Source organism: Maylandia zebra, linkage group LG14, assembly GCF_041146795.1.
Source record: "Maylandia zebra isolate NMK-2024a linkage group LG14, Mzebra_GT3a, whole genome shotgun sequence".
Lineage (NCBI taxonomy): Eukaryota > Metazoa > Chordata > Actinopteri > Cichliformes > Cichlidae > Maylandia > Maylandia zebra.
Window position 1 is genome coordinate 2,557,352 of NC_135180.1, and position 17,442 is coordinate 2,574,793.

General features: G+C 41.2%; 1 protein-coding gene across 2 annotated transcripts in view; it reads right to left on the reverse strand.

Annotated features, from left to right (window-relative positions):
* Positions 1–17,442, reverse strand: part of bcas3 (BCAS3 microtubule associated cell migration factor) — a 314,780-nt gene that overhangs the window by 28,279 nt on the left and 269,059 nt on the right. For both annotated transcript variants that reach the window (XM_014407735.4, XM_014407734.4), the window contains one exon: positions 950–1,126. In XM_014407735.4, the coding sequence (XP_014263221.1) occupies positions 950–1,126 (177 nt within the window). The remainder of the gene's footprint in view (positions 1–949; positions 1,127–17,442) is intronic.

Sequence of the window (17,442 nt, forward strand, 5' to 3'; positions counted from 1 at the left end):
ATGAGTTAACCATTTGGACTGTCAGGGCCAACAGCATGTCTGCTGCGCACACGCACACACACACACACACACACACACACACACACACAGGAAGCCACAAACTAAAGCTGGTCATGTGCTGATATGCCCTAACCTCGTACACACATTCAGACGAGCAGAACATCCTACAAGCTTTGAGGTAATCAATTTCTGGACCTTCACCTGAGAAGCACTGTATGCTGGAAGTCAGGCTACATAACAAACACTTAGCTGCACTGAAAACATCTCTAATGAGGTAAATACCTATGAGCAAAACAAAAGAAAGGAAAACACCCAGATGATCATTTTTGGTGCATGCAAATATGGATTTCTACAAAATCACGTAAAATTGCAATGCTCAGAATCATAAAGAATCTCAGTAACTCACAACGATGTGTTTCAGTGATAAGAAATATGTCAATTTCTGCCTGCTCATCACAGTGTGTTTACTGGATTTTGACTGTTTTAAACTCAGACTGCTGATTTTTAGAAAAATTCTAAGAAAGTCTATTTTACATTCTGCTAACAAGATACAAAATAACACTAAAAAACCTACAGAAACAGGAAAATGACTATTTGAGATGGGATCTTAGTGTTTTAGGACACACTTAAAACACTGAACTTTTCTTAGTGTTAGTCAGACATGATGAGGATAACTGCTTCCAGCTATTCAAGCATCACTTCCTCAGCTGTTCTGACTGGTAGGCACACTAAATGTCATAATCCTGCTTTTATTCTGATTTTTACCTTTTTATTTTCAAACAATATAAATAATTCCCGTTTATGTTAAATGGACCGCAGTAACACATTGTTCTTGTGGCAACATTTAACCTAAGGTGACAATTAAACAGAAAACAGAAAACGAATTAATGCTGATACACGATCCTGTGTGTGCAGCTGTGTTTTCGTGTGTTGTTCATCCTTCGCTTACCTGTGGCAGAGCCTACGATATCCCTAGAGGGGGACTCGGACATGGCGTCAGCCAGTCTCTCTCGCAGGCCTTCGTCGCTCGCATCTGCTGAGCCAACATTGTGCCGTGGCACGCCAAAGCTCTCTGGCCAGCTCCCGCATACCTCCAGCAGGGTTACGCCACGTCCATCAAATGGCCCTGCAAACAAACGCGCAGACAAACGCGGAGTTAAGATTCGCTTGATTACCAAATAGATTAGAAGATAGAACAATAACAGCTGTGCCAGTTGTGTAATGTAATTTGGAGATGTCCTGAGCTGATAAGCACAATGGGGATCCGGCCCCATCGTGACATTTTAAAGCTGTATTTATTTCTGTAATGTAATAAGATGTCATAAAAAGAAACATTTAATCAGACTTGCATCAGCAGATGCACAATATTTGGGATTAGGGAAACATACAAGCCAATTTAAAGCACAATCTACCTTTGTTCTTTCAGTATAATTATGTACGAATGCTTCGTTGTGTCAAATCTGTGTATTATATTATCTTTTCTCCTTTAATATATACATTTTAAAAACAAAATCTAATCATGAAAATACTGCAGCTCTACTGCAAATGAAAATATTAAAACATGTTGCCATTTTCAGATATATCACTCACATGTCCGTCCTACAGCCAACGTAAATGAATCTGTGTTAACCCTGTAGATCAGCTGCTTTTGAGTCACACACACAGAAACTTGTAAGTACAACACAATCTTCATGCCTGTCAAACCAAATCCACACAGGCCGGTGCTGCATCTTAATCTTTCTCCTTTCTGTCTGTTGTATTTTCTGCAATCAGAGAGATCTTGCAGTTTGGAGCCAGAGAGTCTGCAACTTGCTCTGTGTGTGTGTGTGTGTGTGTGTGTGTGTGTGTGTGTGTGTGTGTGTGTGTGTGTGTGTGTGTGTGTGTGACAACGCAGGCAGCCAAGCAAGCAGGCATGCAGGCAGTCAAACAACTGTTTTATTCTATTAGTGTGTTCATTTGACTGGGTCATTATGCCTGCAAGCAGAGGTGATAAGGGAAGATTTAGCAGTGGTGTTGGTAAGGTGCTCCGGCGACTCATCACGCTAACGAACAAAACAAACACATGACCTCCTGGCTTCAAAGTCAGCTTATCATCATCATCAGTGCTGCATATCCGCATCTCTCTCGTTCTTGATGCCCAGAAATATGTTACAGACAGGAGTGCGAAAAAATCACTGAGTCTAACTAGCTTCATATTATCATTGTGACTGTTTGCTGGTTCAAAATCGTGTGCGAGTGGTGAAATGAACATTCGAGTAGTGAAACATTCAGGGATTAAACAAAAAGTGCATCTAGAGGATGAACTTGGATACTCAGCATAAAGACCAGAAACGCAGCAACTTCAAGGGCTGAAAAATCAAGTTCACGTAAAAGTGTCACTGCAGTTCCTCTAATGGCCACTTGGGGCTCCCTCCAAAAGTGAGGCAATCTCAGAGATTTACAGAATCAAAAAGCATGTTCGCACCTCAGAACAGAAAATGTTCTCTATGGATAAATCCTGTATTTGGTTTTTTTTTTAAAAGCTGAACTAAGGATTTTGTAAAGCCACAATGAGGTGGGAAAATAATTTAAGACTACCCTACAAAGAGCACTACAGAAATGAGTAGAGATGGCTATAAATGACAACATGAACTCCAGCTGTACTGCCCCTCAAACAGGATTTAAAAGACATGAAGATCTATTCAGTTTTGCAGTTTTTCAACTGTCCTTTCGAGCTACAGAGGACCAAAATTACCTAAAAAAACTGAACGAGACTGATATTTATTTTAACAGGTAGAAAGTGAACTTTGAGCTTTGAATCAGTCACATACATAAGAAATGTGTTGGTAGTGGCAGGTTAGATTTTGGTCTGAGCTTAGTATCTGTTAAGGCCATTTGGAGACTCCAACAAATCGCTTTGTCAAGCTTCATCACAGCTTCTACAAACTTTAGTGCAAAACAGTTCATCCACCCAACGTCTGTCCAAATGTTGAACTGGTAACACACACACACACCATATGATCAGTGCTTACACAGATCCTGCCATTTTACACAATCCCTGATTCCAGCAACTGTTACAGTATAAATAAATATTGGTATCTCATTTTTTAAAGGAGTTATTGCACATCTTTTTGTTTTTGACAAAAAAAACATCTAAAATGTTACTGAGTTAAAAAAAATTCAAAACACCCCACACAAGAAACACAGGGAACTTTGTACAATCATGCTGTAAATTCTTCTTCTAGTTCAGCACTAGATAATTACATTCGCCTCAGAGGATTAATAAAATAAGTTCGGTAAATTAAGTGAAACTTTAATGAGCTCCTTGGAGAAATCTGCGTGAAATTTAGAGAACTCATGACACTAAAGGCTTCATGACTTGAAATACCCCTGACCTTTGTCTGTTCAAAGTTAACACAAAGAAATCCTTTGGGTTAATAAATTTGCTGAACAAATCTAAAAAGATGAATGCTGCTTCACACTTCTTCTACACACTCTGATTTAGACAAGTGGACACATACAGGGAGGTTTCTTAGTGGTCTTGTGGGTATCAGGAAAACCCCAATGAGACACAGACAGGATGGGATCAAAGGAAAAAGTGAAGACCAGGGGCCTGTGCTTCGTACCTCGCTAAGTGAGTTAGCTGGATGAGATTGTTGACGATTTCGCGTGATCCTGGATCGTTCGGTTCCCCGAAGCCCATCCGGGACTTGCTGTCATAGCAACAGAGCCGTAAGCGTAAACCTGCTGGGGAGCAGGTTTACTTTATGTAAACAGGATTAGATCGCGGCCACGCAGGTATGTCCGCGTCATTCATACGAAAGCAACAGCGATATTCCACCACTGTTTCACCATAAATAAATAACATCAATGTAACTAAAGATAATGCAGCACTTGATCCTTTTATTGATGTCACACAGATACATACAGGTCATTTCCTAAAAAAGGGAAATGAACTATTAACATTCTATTACATGTATGTGATTATTTCAGATGTAATTCATATTTCAGAGTAGTAATTGTAAATTACTTCATGTAATCAAGATGAGAGACCACGGCTATAAAAGCGAAGGTGGATTTGGGAAGCCTGTCGCAGCCATGTCCTGTCCGTATACGCGACCAACCCATTGCGGAAGGTGCAAGATTGATAAGGAGAGTCCTCAGAATTCAGCGTATATTGCGGGACAGACAGGATCCTTTAGCTCAGCGCGACAGTGTGCTCATTGAGAGATATCGATATTCCCGTGAGGGTACCACCTGTCTTTTTTTTTGCTCTGCCCTTTTCTTGGTTGCTGTTATGAACAAACTAACAGAGTATTACAGGCCAGTATTACCTTGCCAAGAGACGAAAAGCAATCTAAGAGATAAATATTACCATTCTGTAGAATACTCCTGTATTCCACTTTTACTTGTTCCCATGTTCTTGTGGGTCCTGTTGTGGCTCCAATGTGAAAGGGGATATAATATAACATATTATAATATAATATAATGCCATATGATATTGGACAATATAGTGTCATATGATAGATCTACCCTACCGCCTACTGGTGTTGGCCAGAGGGGCCGATGGCGCGATATGGCAGCCTGGCTACAACCGTAGCTGCCTCCACCAGTGTGTGAATGTGGGAGTGAATGAATAGTGGTATCGTAAAGCGCTTTGGGTGCCTTGGAAAGCGCTATATAAACCCAATCCATTATTATTATTATTATTAAATTACCTACGAGTTTGATTTGTCAGCAATTTTCTGCCAGCCCTCTCTCCTTGCTTTTGCAGCCTTTGCAGTGTTCTCTTGCGTTTTAATTAAACTCTGAAACTCCTGAAATCCCTCACTCATGAGTTCTTGCTCTGCTGCCGGAAAATACCGTGCACGCCCCTTCGACATTTTCGCCGACCAATCAGCGGGTTGCCGATCAATGTTTCTACTATCGATGCGTAGCCCCTTTTACGACACCCAGTGATGTCACATTACTGCGTCCAGCTGTACTAATCGTCAACAGCAGGTGTGTTCGGGGAACCGGATTAGCGCGCTCACGGTTAGCGCGATGGTTTGGTCTTGGATGTTTCATTTGATCTTGGATGTAGTAAGCGACGTACGAAGCACAGGGCCCAGGACAGAAGAGATCTTTGTTTTCTTGGAAAGATTAACATCCAATCCGTGTGTCCAGGCTTCAAGTACAGAAGAAACAGATGGATATAGATAGATCACTGGTAAATATGAAAACGAGGACCGATATGTTAACACAAGCAGCTTCTGGACAGGGTAAATAAATTCAATCAATTGTTTGTTTACCTGCTAATGCCACACTTTGTTACACTCAATTGAAAGAAGTGCATCAAAAGATTAAAATTCATATCACGTTATCATCATTGACCCCATAAAGCCACCAGACTTGTGTGAACATCTTAGGAAAAAATGATCTAATGAAAGCGTAACCGTTTGGCAATCCCATGGTCAGCTGGTGATTTTAGTGAGTTGTATCTTTATAAGCAATGAGGCACACTTTGCTCTGCAACACTAAGCTCTTTACAACTACAAAATTCAATTCAGCCTTTACAAAGACACACTCACAACCCAGTTATCCAGCATCAAATCCAGCAATGTGCAAAGCATAATAACATCTCACCTCTATTGCAAAACACAGGCTTTTACAAAGGTTTGAAAGTAAGGCTCGGGGGAGCTTCAGGAGAATCTGTGCAAAACGATCCATCGGTGCAACACGCATAAACACACAAGCCGCTGCTGAAGTGAAGTTATCAGGAAGCTAAGCCGCCGTGTGTGTGTGTCTGATTGTATGCTTTTGCTCAGTGTTATCAGAGCAGGGAGAACGGAGGCTCGTGTAACCTCTCGCCTCAGCATTAGCACCTGTCACTGGCCTACAGCGGAGCTGAGATCTGCCAGGCCTCAGGATGCATATGCACACTCAACCACACATGCACACAGACGCACACAACAAACATGCAGTGTACTTTAGGGTTCTTGCAAATTTGTCACACTTAAATGTTTTCAGATTACTAAAATATGTTGTATTTTATTTTTTATATGAAGTGTGACAAACACGCAAAAAACTAAGAAATCAGGAAGGGAGCAATACAGGAGTACATAGCCGTCTGCTTCCTGATAGCAAGTGAGCCAGGCAGATCAAAGGTTTTGACTGGTGTGGCTTTTCTGGATGATAAGAGCATGGCAGAAGGTTAGGAGGAGCTTTAGGTTTATCAGGGCAGGCTTTGACCAATATCGGTATTTGAAGGCCAATAGCTTTAGGCTGAAACGACCAATGATAGATGGCAGAGAAGCTCAGAAGGTATAAATCTCTTCAACAGTATCAGCAGACCTGTTTTTCTTTTTTGGGAGAAAACTATTTGCGTCTGCTTCTTACGAATGATAAAGTTCCCTCATCCTCTCTTTGTGTAAAAATGTAACATTCAATTATAGCTAATATGAGGCTTTACTGCTAAGACAAATTTGTCCCGTCATAATATACAGTTATTTCAGTGCAACATTTCCTGTTTCCCTGTCAACTAAAAAGTAGACTGTATTTTCTGCTAAAAAGACTGTAACTCTGAAAATGACCCCTTTCCCTTCACTAAATGCACGTGTTAAAGCCTCACGTGAGCCTAAGAATGCATTGTTTCCACAAAACGGACTGTGGATTTTGTCCATCATCACACTGACCACATCACTGTACTCAAAAACTTTTTAAATGCACACATGGGAATGCAACTGGTCATTTTTTTGAAAGAAAATCTTAAACCATTTATATTATAGTTATTCTCTCCTTTAGTTTTCGGCTTCGGCTGTCCACATTAGGTGATCTGAACTCACGTTGGAAATAAGTTATGATTAAATCATTCCATAAAGTGTGTGTTTATCACTACTGCTCTAGATCACTAAGGTCACTGACACTAAAGAAAACAAGCAATGGCTCAACATTAGCTCACGTTACCTAGCTAGCTCTCATGTTTCTCGTTGACAATGAAGAATTTCTTAACTTTCACCCCTAAATGATACTTATTGACTAATTTGTGCTAAAAAAGCAAAACTGTCTATACTTTTGCGCACTTTCATCCTGATCTGTGCAAACACTGGCAGAGTTCTAACTTTGTTGTTTTAATGAAGTAATACTGTGCATACCGTCTTTATTTTAAATGCAAATTTAATTAATACAACTTTATCTTTTCACTGTGTTTTTATAAGCAGCACAAGCATCAGCATGTTTTTATTGACCTCTGACCTCCATTTTTTAATTTCTGCCTGTAAATCTTTGGAAATGAAAAGATGATTCAGTGGCTGGAGGAAGATTGTTGTTGTTCACTCATGATGTTAAACCCAGCAGGATTAAAAGCCACTCTCCACCCAGCTGTTAGCCCTCACATACTGGCCCTACTTATCCCTCCAGTCAGTGCTACTTTACTTAAAGATTTAATCATGCTGCAACAGCATGCGTGCACGTCACAGTCACCTCTCAAAGAGATACGCCAGAATGAGTGCTTTAAAATATTACTGTAGACCGTCAAACTGAGGATGTTTACTGAGATTAGATGCAGCAAAACAAAAACAAATTCATTTTAAGCTTTTAATGTCCACCAAGTCTCCAGTTATCAGTTTAGGGTAGGGGAAGGTTCACATCTACCCCTTTATGTGGATTTTTTTTTTTTTTTACCTATCTAAATCAGGGGTGTCAAACTTGCGGCCCAGGGGCCACTTGCAGCCCGCGTCACCCCTACTTGCGGCCCATACATTGACGTGAAGAAATATAATGCAGTTTGTCCCTTGAAGTGACTTTTTTTGTTTGTTGTCCAGAGTTATGTTAAAATAAGTTCTTTAAAAAGCCAAAAATGATTGAATATGGAGACGATATGAGCAGAGAGCACAAACATGCTGAGGGATCGGCTGTGTTAGTTCACTGACAGAGTCACAAATAAACAATAATGTCTGCAGTTTGATTTGGTTAAATATGAACAAAATGATAACAGACGCGCCGCCACGTGTGAGGACAGAAGGAGAGGACCAGTGTGTTTATTTGGTCGTTCGATGAAAGGCTTCAGTTAGTTTAAATCTGCGTTCGCAGTTTTGTCTTCTTATACAATAGTTCAAATCTAAAACAAACAAACAAAACACGGCATTTTGGTAAATATTTGTGGGTGTTTTTTTGTTTGTTTTGTACTACTTGAAAACTAAAGTGGGCCTCCGGTGAGATGGCCACAGCAATGGCCCACAGCTCATTTAAGTTTGAGACTCCTGATCTAAATGGAAATCACATAACAAAACTAATCCTGTTTTTAGTTTCACTAAAGTAAAAAAGGGAAAGAAAAATAAAACAAAATAAATAAACTGTCTGTTGTTTTCAGATTAAATTGTGCAGGTATGGAAAAAAGGCTCAGAGTAAAAGAATTGCTATGGCTGGATGACAATAACCAATCAGAGCAGAGCAGCCCTATAGCCGGTCATATCTATTACCAATGTTTTTACTACTGCGGGTGCTATGTAAAGAAATGAGAATAGTAATCTATATCTTAACCTAATTGTCTTGTTGTAAATGATTCTTATTTGCAAGCCATCGCACTTTGCAGTAAATCTAATCTGGTGGCTTTTCCACCCTTTGTGTCAGGCACCAAAAACATCTTTAACTGTGAACCCAGTTTACAAATGAACTCGCCCTTTAAAGGAGAAACAATACTGAAAACGTGTCCTCATTTAAAGGTTATGAAGCTTAAGTGAGTCTCACATGGTTGAACTCCAGTCACACGTACACGCACAGACATGCAAACACACACACAAATGTATAATGTCCTGAGTGCTCATGCCACTGTTTCTGGGTTACCTGTGCAGTAAAGGGCCTAATGCCTAGTTAGCGCTAATTCAATTAGGCTTTACTGCAAGGGGGCTGGTTGAACTAATTCCTTTATTATGGTGCTGTATAATATGTAACAGTGTGAGTGTGTGTGTGAGATTCAGTGGTGGTACTGAGAATTCAGACACTGGGAAAACACACACAGTCTGTTACCTACAAACAGATCATAAATCAGCTCTGCTGGGATGTACGTTCAGTTATATATTTATGAGGCACATGTCTAGAATCTAATGTTATTCAATACCACGGCTATGCAGCAAATCCTGTTTTTGTCTTAGGACAGCCAGTATCTGGTGAGACTGGGTCAGAAGTGTCACTTCAAACGATGGTCATTTACAACAGCAGGTATGATTTTGGAGCACATTTCATTGGGAGGTTTTATCTTCACTTTCTCTTAATTGCTGCACAAACTGGTGACAAAAAAGGAACGAATCAAACAAAATTTGATTAATTTTACTCAAATCTCATTTTCTACTGACTCCATAGTACAATTTTGGAAATAGCCTGGATTTGATACTGAAAAGACATTTCATGCACACAAACTGACTGAAACACAGCTTGAATGCAAAGGTTTAACAAAGGTGCCCCATGCCTTGGATTAACTGGTAAAGCCATTCATCCAGTCACCTATTTTAGCTGTCAAAAGTAACTGGACAAACTAGCCCATTATCAGAAAACATTTAACAAGTTTGATACAGACTGTTTTCTTTATATGATCAACATTATGTTTTTATTGCTGAACTGAGTTGTAATTGGATTTTTTGAAACAGGGCTGCTGCAAATTAAAACATTAATTTATACCCAAATACAGCATCATTTACATTCTATGGCTTTAACTTGGCCAAAACCCACTTTTCATAAACTATCACCCATACATTCTGGGATGACTATGCTGTGAACACATACTGACATCCCTTTGGGCTGTGTGTCTGTGCGCCTACCAGAGAAAGACTGAGAGAGGGTCACTGATATCCTCGGGGAGACACAAAGTGCTAGCTAGCTGGCAGAGTAGGTTTGTGGTGCAGGGTTAGTGTTAATGGAGATGTAAGCTCACAGGATTAGCACCCACCCATAGGTAGGTAATATGGGAGTGCGTGCGTGTGTTCTTGACAGGCAGGGTCTTTCTTTCATTACATTAAGGCCAGTGCTTCTAAATCATTTACTCCCTTTTACTCCCTTTGCAGTCTCAGTGGTGTCAGCTAAGTGTTAGTAATCTCCATCAATACCACGGTCTGCCTTAAGGCACTTTACTCACTGCTACACACACACACACACACACACACACACACACACACACACACACACACACGTATATACGAAAACATACAGTATTCAGACGTGAGGATGCATTAACCTGTGTGTAGTTAATTGAGTCCACTGAATACCCGACACACACACACACTATCTCGTTCTCTCTCGCACACACACATGCACACACACACTCTCTCTCGTTCTCTCTCGCACACACACATGCACACACACACTCTCTCTCGTTCTCTCTCGCACACACACATGCACACACACATGCACACACTACCACCCACTAAGTTAATTTGAGGTGTTCCAAATTAGACGCCACTTCTTTGCTCAGTATGAGGTTTTAAGTAATCTATGGTGTCCTTCTTGGCATCATCTCCTCCCATGTTCACATGCGACCAAACAGAGGTTTCCTTGAAGCCCAAGTCTGACCTACAACTGATCAAAAGTTGTAATAATAACGTTTGTTGCAGATTTCTGTCAAATGTCAGCCTGAGACCCAAACGACTGAAATGTTTGTACAGCATGCAGTGCCATATTTATTGTAGGGTACTTTTAAACCCAAAACCAGATTATGAGGATAGTTACAGTTACAGTTCAAGAGATCACAGATACTGTTTAGACAGCCAATCAGAATTATAGTTAGAAACTTCCAAAAATATGCCTTTGCATTGGTGAAACAAAGTCTGATTTTGAGAACATGTGGCACAAGACAATGACAAGTACGAAACAAATCTTTTCAGGGTTCAAATATGAGGCCACAAACAGGAAGCAGCGGCAAACAGTCAGATGTTTATGTGCGACTCGCACAAACAGAAACACGAACGCTCAAGTGGGACATGAAATAGATTTATGTGGCAGATAAAATTTGGAGTATATTTCTGACTCACGCCTACTGCAGATTTAAAGAGCCAAGGAAGAGGAAAATAATTGTGCTGATAGAGAACAGCTGACTGTGATTAGGGGACTTACTGTACTGACATGCTTGTTTGGCACATATAGAGTAAAAATAGCACTGCTTTCTTTTTTGCCAACCTGTTGGAAAGAGCTTTGTGTCCAAATCGGGCAGGCAGTCGGTCATGCTGCATGGCTTGTGCCTAGGTCTTTTAAAGGTTCTGCTGCGCTGATGATTGTTGCAGGAAAAGATGGCGTGGAGGTGAAACGAGTAGTAAAATTAAGGTTGCCTGAGTAAAATGTCTTGATGCAGCCTCAATCGTCCATCCTCGGAAGATTTGAGCAAGAATTCTGAATTGTATCGCTGCTGCTGTGACACGTCTTTCCGAGTGTTGTTTCCTTCCTGTGATTATTCAACCGCCATGCTGCCGAGTTCCAATTCTAAGATGTCAGTGTCGTCCTAACTGTGTCACAATCAATCATGCTTTTCCTTGGCATATGTTGTTATTCATTTTATGTCCTTGAAGAGGTGCAAAATTTAATAAGAAAATGTAAAACACAACATTTCACTTCATGGAAAGGGTACGGGTAAACTTCTGCTTCTACATGAAACAGTACACACAGTGTAGTGAAAAAGTATTTGTCCTGATTTTTTTTTTATATTTACCACACTTCTATGTTTCATATCATTAAGAAAATGTTAATATTAGACAAAGTTCTCATCTTTTAGGAACCCTTTGAATTTTCTTTCTAGCCCAAAATGAGGATTATGATAATGTGAAGCGCACCTGTGCATGTTCAGACAGAAGTGCCTTGTGAGTGCCGTGCCTTGCCTATGATACACCAAATCGGTTTAAAGCCAGGTCTGTCTTGGAAATGAGATTTTTAATCTCAATGAGATTTTTTACCTGGATAAATAAAGGACTAATAAAAAAGCGCAACTTCTCTTCCTTCTGAAACCATCTGAATTTTGTCTCTAGCACAAATAGTAATGGAGTTAGGGTAAATTACAAAATGCTTGTAAAATCGACGGGTCAACAGGTCCTTGGTAAATACAGGGTTAAGGTGATGCCACAGCATCTCAGACTTCAGTCCAGAGTTTTGATCAGTTCACTCTGAAACCTTCATTTTGTTTTTTGTTTTGTTTTGTTTCCAATACATTAGTTTAATTAAAATGTTCATTTTCTTATTCTTGAAAGAAGAAAGCAGTAGCTTAATTTGGCAGCAACATAGCGAATATAAATCAGCCTAAAGGAAGTATTATTTGTTGGCTGCCCACGTCCTGAGCCTGTACCACAAATTTCTTTCTGTTTAAAGGGAGTTTTTCTGGGGTTTTCTTTCTAATAGTGTAAAGTACCTGAATTTAATTCAATTAAGGATTAAAAGTGTGCACCGTTATGTTCTCTCAAAAATCAGCAAAATTAAGTTGGCGATTAACATGCCAAACTTAACTAATGCTGAGTTATAAGTAAAACAAATGGTGATTATTGTAAAATATTTAATTCTGATGAAAAAATGAGAGCTCTATGCTGTGGAACTATTGGCATGCCATGCTTAATTTGTCTATTAAAATAAAAAGTCTGCAATCAAATCTGGCAAAAGACCATTAACACAGGGGTGGGCAACTCCAGGCCTCGAAGGCCGGTGTCCCTGCAGGTTTTAGATGTGTCCTTGAACTAACACAGCTGATTTAAATGGCTAAATTAGCTCCTGCAGTTCTCCAGAGGCCTGGTAACGAACTAATCATGTGATTCAGGTGTGTTGACCCAAGGTGAGATCTAAAACCTGCAGGACACCGGCCCTCGGGCAGCAGTAGCAGCAAGCAGGTGAATTCTGTACATTAATATGAATAGACATCTGACTATTTTACAGGATAGACAATATAAACATATTTAAAATTAAAGGAATTGAAATGTACATTGTGCCTTGGTTTAGTGTCTGGAAGAGAGTCCTGTCTCAGTCAATTATAGATGATGTGAGCGGGCGGGTGTGTGTGTTTAGGGCACGGATGGCTTGGGGATAGAAGCTCCTCTTGAGTCTCTCTGTCCTTGCCCGGAAGATGCGGAACCTTCTACCAGATTGCAGAAGTTGGAACAGTTTGTTGCCAGGATGGGACGGGTCCTTCAGTATCTGCGCTGCTCTAGTCCGGCATCTCCTGGTGTAGGTGTCCTGAAGCGGGGGGAGAGCAATCCTGCAGCAGCGTTCTGCTGTACGGATCACTCTCTGGAGAGCTTTTTGGTCCTTCACACAGCTGTTCCCAAACCACGATGTCATGTTCTGTGTGAGGATGCTCTCCACAGCGCCTGTATAGAAAATCCTGAGGATCTTTGGAGAGACCCTGAACTTCCTCAGTTGTCGTAGGTGGTACAGGCGCTGCCTAGCCTTTTTGGTCTGGACCTGAATGTGGGCAGCCCATGTCAGGTCTGAGGAGATGTGGACACCAAGATACTTGAAGGACTGCACCCTCTCCACTGGAGCTCCATTGATGATGATGGGCTTGTAGTCTCTGTGCTGACCCCTTCTGAAGTCCACCACCAGCTCCTTGGTCTTGCTGACGTTCAGCTGGAGGTGGTTGTCCTGGCACCACGATGCCAGATTCTTCACTTCATCCATGTAGGCCGCCTCATCGTTGTTGGAGATGGCACCCAACACCACTGTGTCGTCAGCAAACTTCACAATGGTGTTGGAGCCGTGGGTGGCCACACAGTCTGAAGTGTAGAGGGAGTAGAGCAGTGGCGAGAGGACACATCCCTGAGGTGCTCCTGTGTTGATGGTGATGCTGTTGGAGAAGCACCTGCCCACCCTCACCACCTGAGTTCTGCCAGTGAGGAAGTCCAACACCCATGCACACAGACGGCTGTTGAGTCCCAGATCCCTCAGCTTTGTGAACAGTCTGCAGGGCACTATTGTGTTAAACGCTGAACTGTAATCAACAAACAGCATTCGCACATAGTTACCCTGTTTCTTGTCCACATGGCTGAGAGTGGTGTGTAGGACGTGGGCGATGGCATCCTCTGTGGATCTGTTGGATCTGTAGGCGAACTGCAGCGGATCTGTGGTGTCTGGGATGGAGGAGGAGATGATGTTCTTCAGCAGCCTCTCAAACACCTTCATTACTACTGAGGTCAGTGCAACTGGCCGGTAATCGTTCAGGGATGAGGGTTTGCTGTTCTTGGGCACAGGGATGATGGTGGATCTTTTGAAGCATGTGGGGACCACAGACTTCGCCAGGGACTCGTTGAAGATGTAAGTGAACACACCTGATTGCTACTCTGGTTGGTTGGTTGGTTATAGTGCCCATATTGTGTGCTGAAACTTTACTTCATTGTCTTTAGTCTAAATGACATTTTACTTGTCTAATTCACTAATTAACTAATGATCTGCATGATAGCACATCATTAAAATCTGAGCAGATATTAGGTCGATTGAAATGACGCTCTATCGTACTGACATCATTTTTGTGATTTAAAACAAAAAAGAAACATTATTAGAAATGTTTTATCAGTTCTTGAAACTACACTGCAGATAAACAAACAACCAAAGTCATCATTTTGCCTCACTCAGCGTCATCGCAGAGCCAGTACAAAGCATCTTTCATCTGGTCAGAGACGTGGCGCCCACACAACTAAAATTCCCTTCTGGGCGCTAGACATTGTTTTCCATCAAACCAAAACAAAGATTGGGGAGTGTACACTTCACAGTGCTAGCATGGCCAGCTAATTGATTTCAGGCTGGATCGTGTTGCTGTGTAATGGAGCAGGCTAACGTGATGATGAAGCTGGGATGGTCATGGTGATGACTTTCACAGGGGCTCCAGCCTCATTTGTTTGTTTGACAGGCTGCAGGGTTGTGTGTGTGCGGGTGTGTTTCTCCATTTGGCATAAAGAATATGGATTAAGCTGTAGAGGTGACAGATGATATGTTTACAGGAGAATGTTTGCTTTCTGCACGATATTCAATTACAGGGTTTGTGTGTGTCACCGCCTGTGTGTGTAAGTGTATGTGACTATAAGTGTGTGTGCATGCCCAGTCATTTGTGTGTTACAGACTGTGTGTGAAAGGGTCCCAGGCCTTTATCAATCACACAGAATTTGTTCACTTCCTTCCTCGCCGTCATTCTTTCGCCTTGATTCTAATATTTTTTCTGGGAAGTAGTCCAATCCAAATATAAACTAGTGTTATCCACTGTTTACTGGAGATGCAATGCAGCACAAATAAATACCCTTAGTGTTATTTACAAAACTGACTTACTCATACACAATCCACCCCCTCCTCCAACCTCCATAACTGGGTAGAAATACAGCATAGTGTTCTATGATGCCACAATAGGTCCCCATAAGAAATGAAAAAGAGGCAGTGGTCATTTATTCAAAAGCCCGAAATGAAAAACTGTGGCATTTAGTAGGCACTCAGACAGAAAACAGCTCTGTATTAAAACAACACAAAGGGCTGGATTGGTGCAAGCAAACTGTTTAGGGCTGCAGTAAGAAAAAAAAGTGAAATAGGATCCAGGAAAGCCAATTTGAGTAGAAGATATATAAGTCTGAAAGGCCTATCAGATAGCAGCACATTGCACAGCTGTTTAGATCACTATTAGACACAATGTTACACTTTTGGAATGTTGTTACAGTGACAGTAACTGTAACCTTTGGTAGGTTGATTACACAGCAAACAGCAGAAATATTGTGTTCCTGTTAAAGTCAAAGTAAGCTACCACGAATGTGGACTTTTCACTGGATGATCCAGTACGTGGCCGTATGATGTGCCACTGTGACCAGGCTCTAATTTTTTTCAATTGATGTTTCACTTTGTAGCAAATGTTATACCCTAATATGAGCTAATCGTCTAGCTTGTACTTGCATGTTGTTATTACTTAAGTAATCCATATTAGATGAAAAGCTTTGTTAATGGCAGTGCATTTAACTCACTTCTTTTGGAAGTATCCCACACGCGTCGTTTAGCTTCATACATTCACATACATTTATGCGTAGTTTTCTAGGGATTCAACTTTTGTGCTTGAGGAAGATTCAAGTTAGTGTGCACATTTCCTTTAACATAGACTGTGTATTATAGTGTCTGTAATAAAGTGTTGTGATCAGTGGTACTGAAGTCTAGATGAATCAGCACAAAGAGGAGTCCACTGTCTGAGGCCATAAAAAGATGATTAGTAACATTCACTAGCGCAGCGATGAGCTCCTAATCCTGACTGAAACTCTTCAGGTAAACCATTCCTCTGCAAATGGTCCTAAAGCTTATAGAAAACATCTATTTAAAGAATCCTGAAATAAAAGAAATCTATAATCTATAATTGATTAAGACCACACGGCAGAGTTGAATATGTCAAGATTTTTGTTGGGAGTGACCAGGATGGACCGGAACAGAAATGAATAACACAGCTCAGGCAACAGGTACAGGTCGAGTTGTGTGGTTTGAAGACAAGGTTATAGAGGGAAGGCTTAGATGGTTTCCACAGGTGTAGATGAAGACTAGTGGATATAGTTGAAAAAGGAACGTTAAAGCCAGAGGTGCCAGGTAGGAGGAAAAAGAGGAAGACCACTGATTACGTTTATGGATCAGAGAGGACATGGACAGGGTGAATGTGACAAAAGAGGACACTAGTGATCCACTACGGGAACCCCAGAAGAGAATAAATAAAGAAGAAAAATGAGCATGTTTTTCAGTAAATGGAAAAAACAACTTTTCACATTTCTGTTTGAACCAAATGTCATAGTTGTTGAGACCCCTGACAGAGCTCTCTTTTCAAGACGTTTTTCTCAGGTAGGAATGTAATCCTATATTCATTGTTGGGGATATGTGTGCTCCTAAATTTGGATCAAATCAGCCTAAACACAGCATTATTCCTGTGTATTATTTTTGTGCATATATGCAATAAAAAAGAACAGAAATAAAATGCAGAGTGAAGTTCAAACTCTGGCTCCCTTCTCACCTCCACACAGCGGGCCAATCGCCGCTTGAAGTGGGGGTGATTGTTGGACTTTTGGTTTCTGAAAGCAACATGTCAGGGGACGGGGGTTTCCAAAGTTATATGACTAGCTGACAAGTGGTTCTGATTGAGTACACTGTATTATGAAGGTTCTCTAACCTCAACCAAGTGTTTTTTGGTGCCTAAACCAAACTTTGATGAGGGAGCCCGCAGTTTGTTTTCTGTTGACTTGCTTCTGCTCTGGATGACAGGCTGGACAGAGGCGTGGTGGTGCATGCTTTGGCGTGCGGTCTGAATACTAGAGATGAATACTGTACTTTGCTTGGCTTCCTCTCAGGGGGGTAAACGAAGAGGATTCCCAGCACCAAAGCCACAGCCCTGTGTTCCTGGAAATCCTCCACAATCCCATTTGATCTTAACGCCCTGCCTCGCCTAATGTGTCCCTAAGCTGGCCTTATCACACAACAGAGAGGGCCAGAGGGGATGGACTGAGACATGTATAGCTGCTTTGCTTG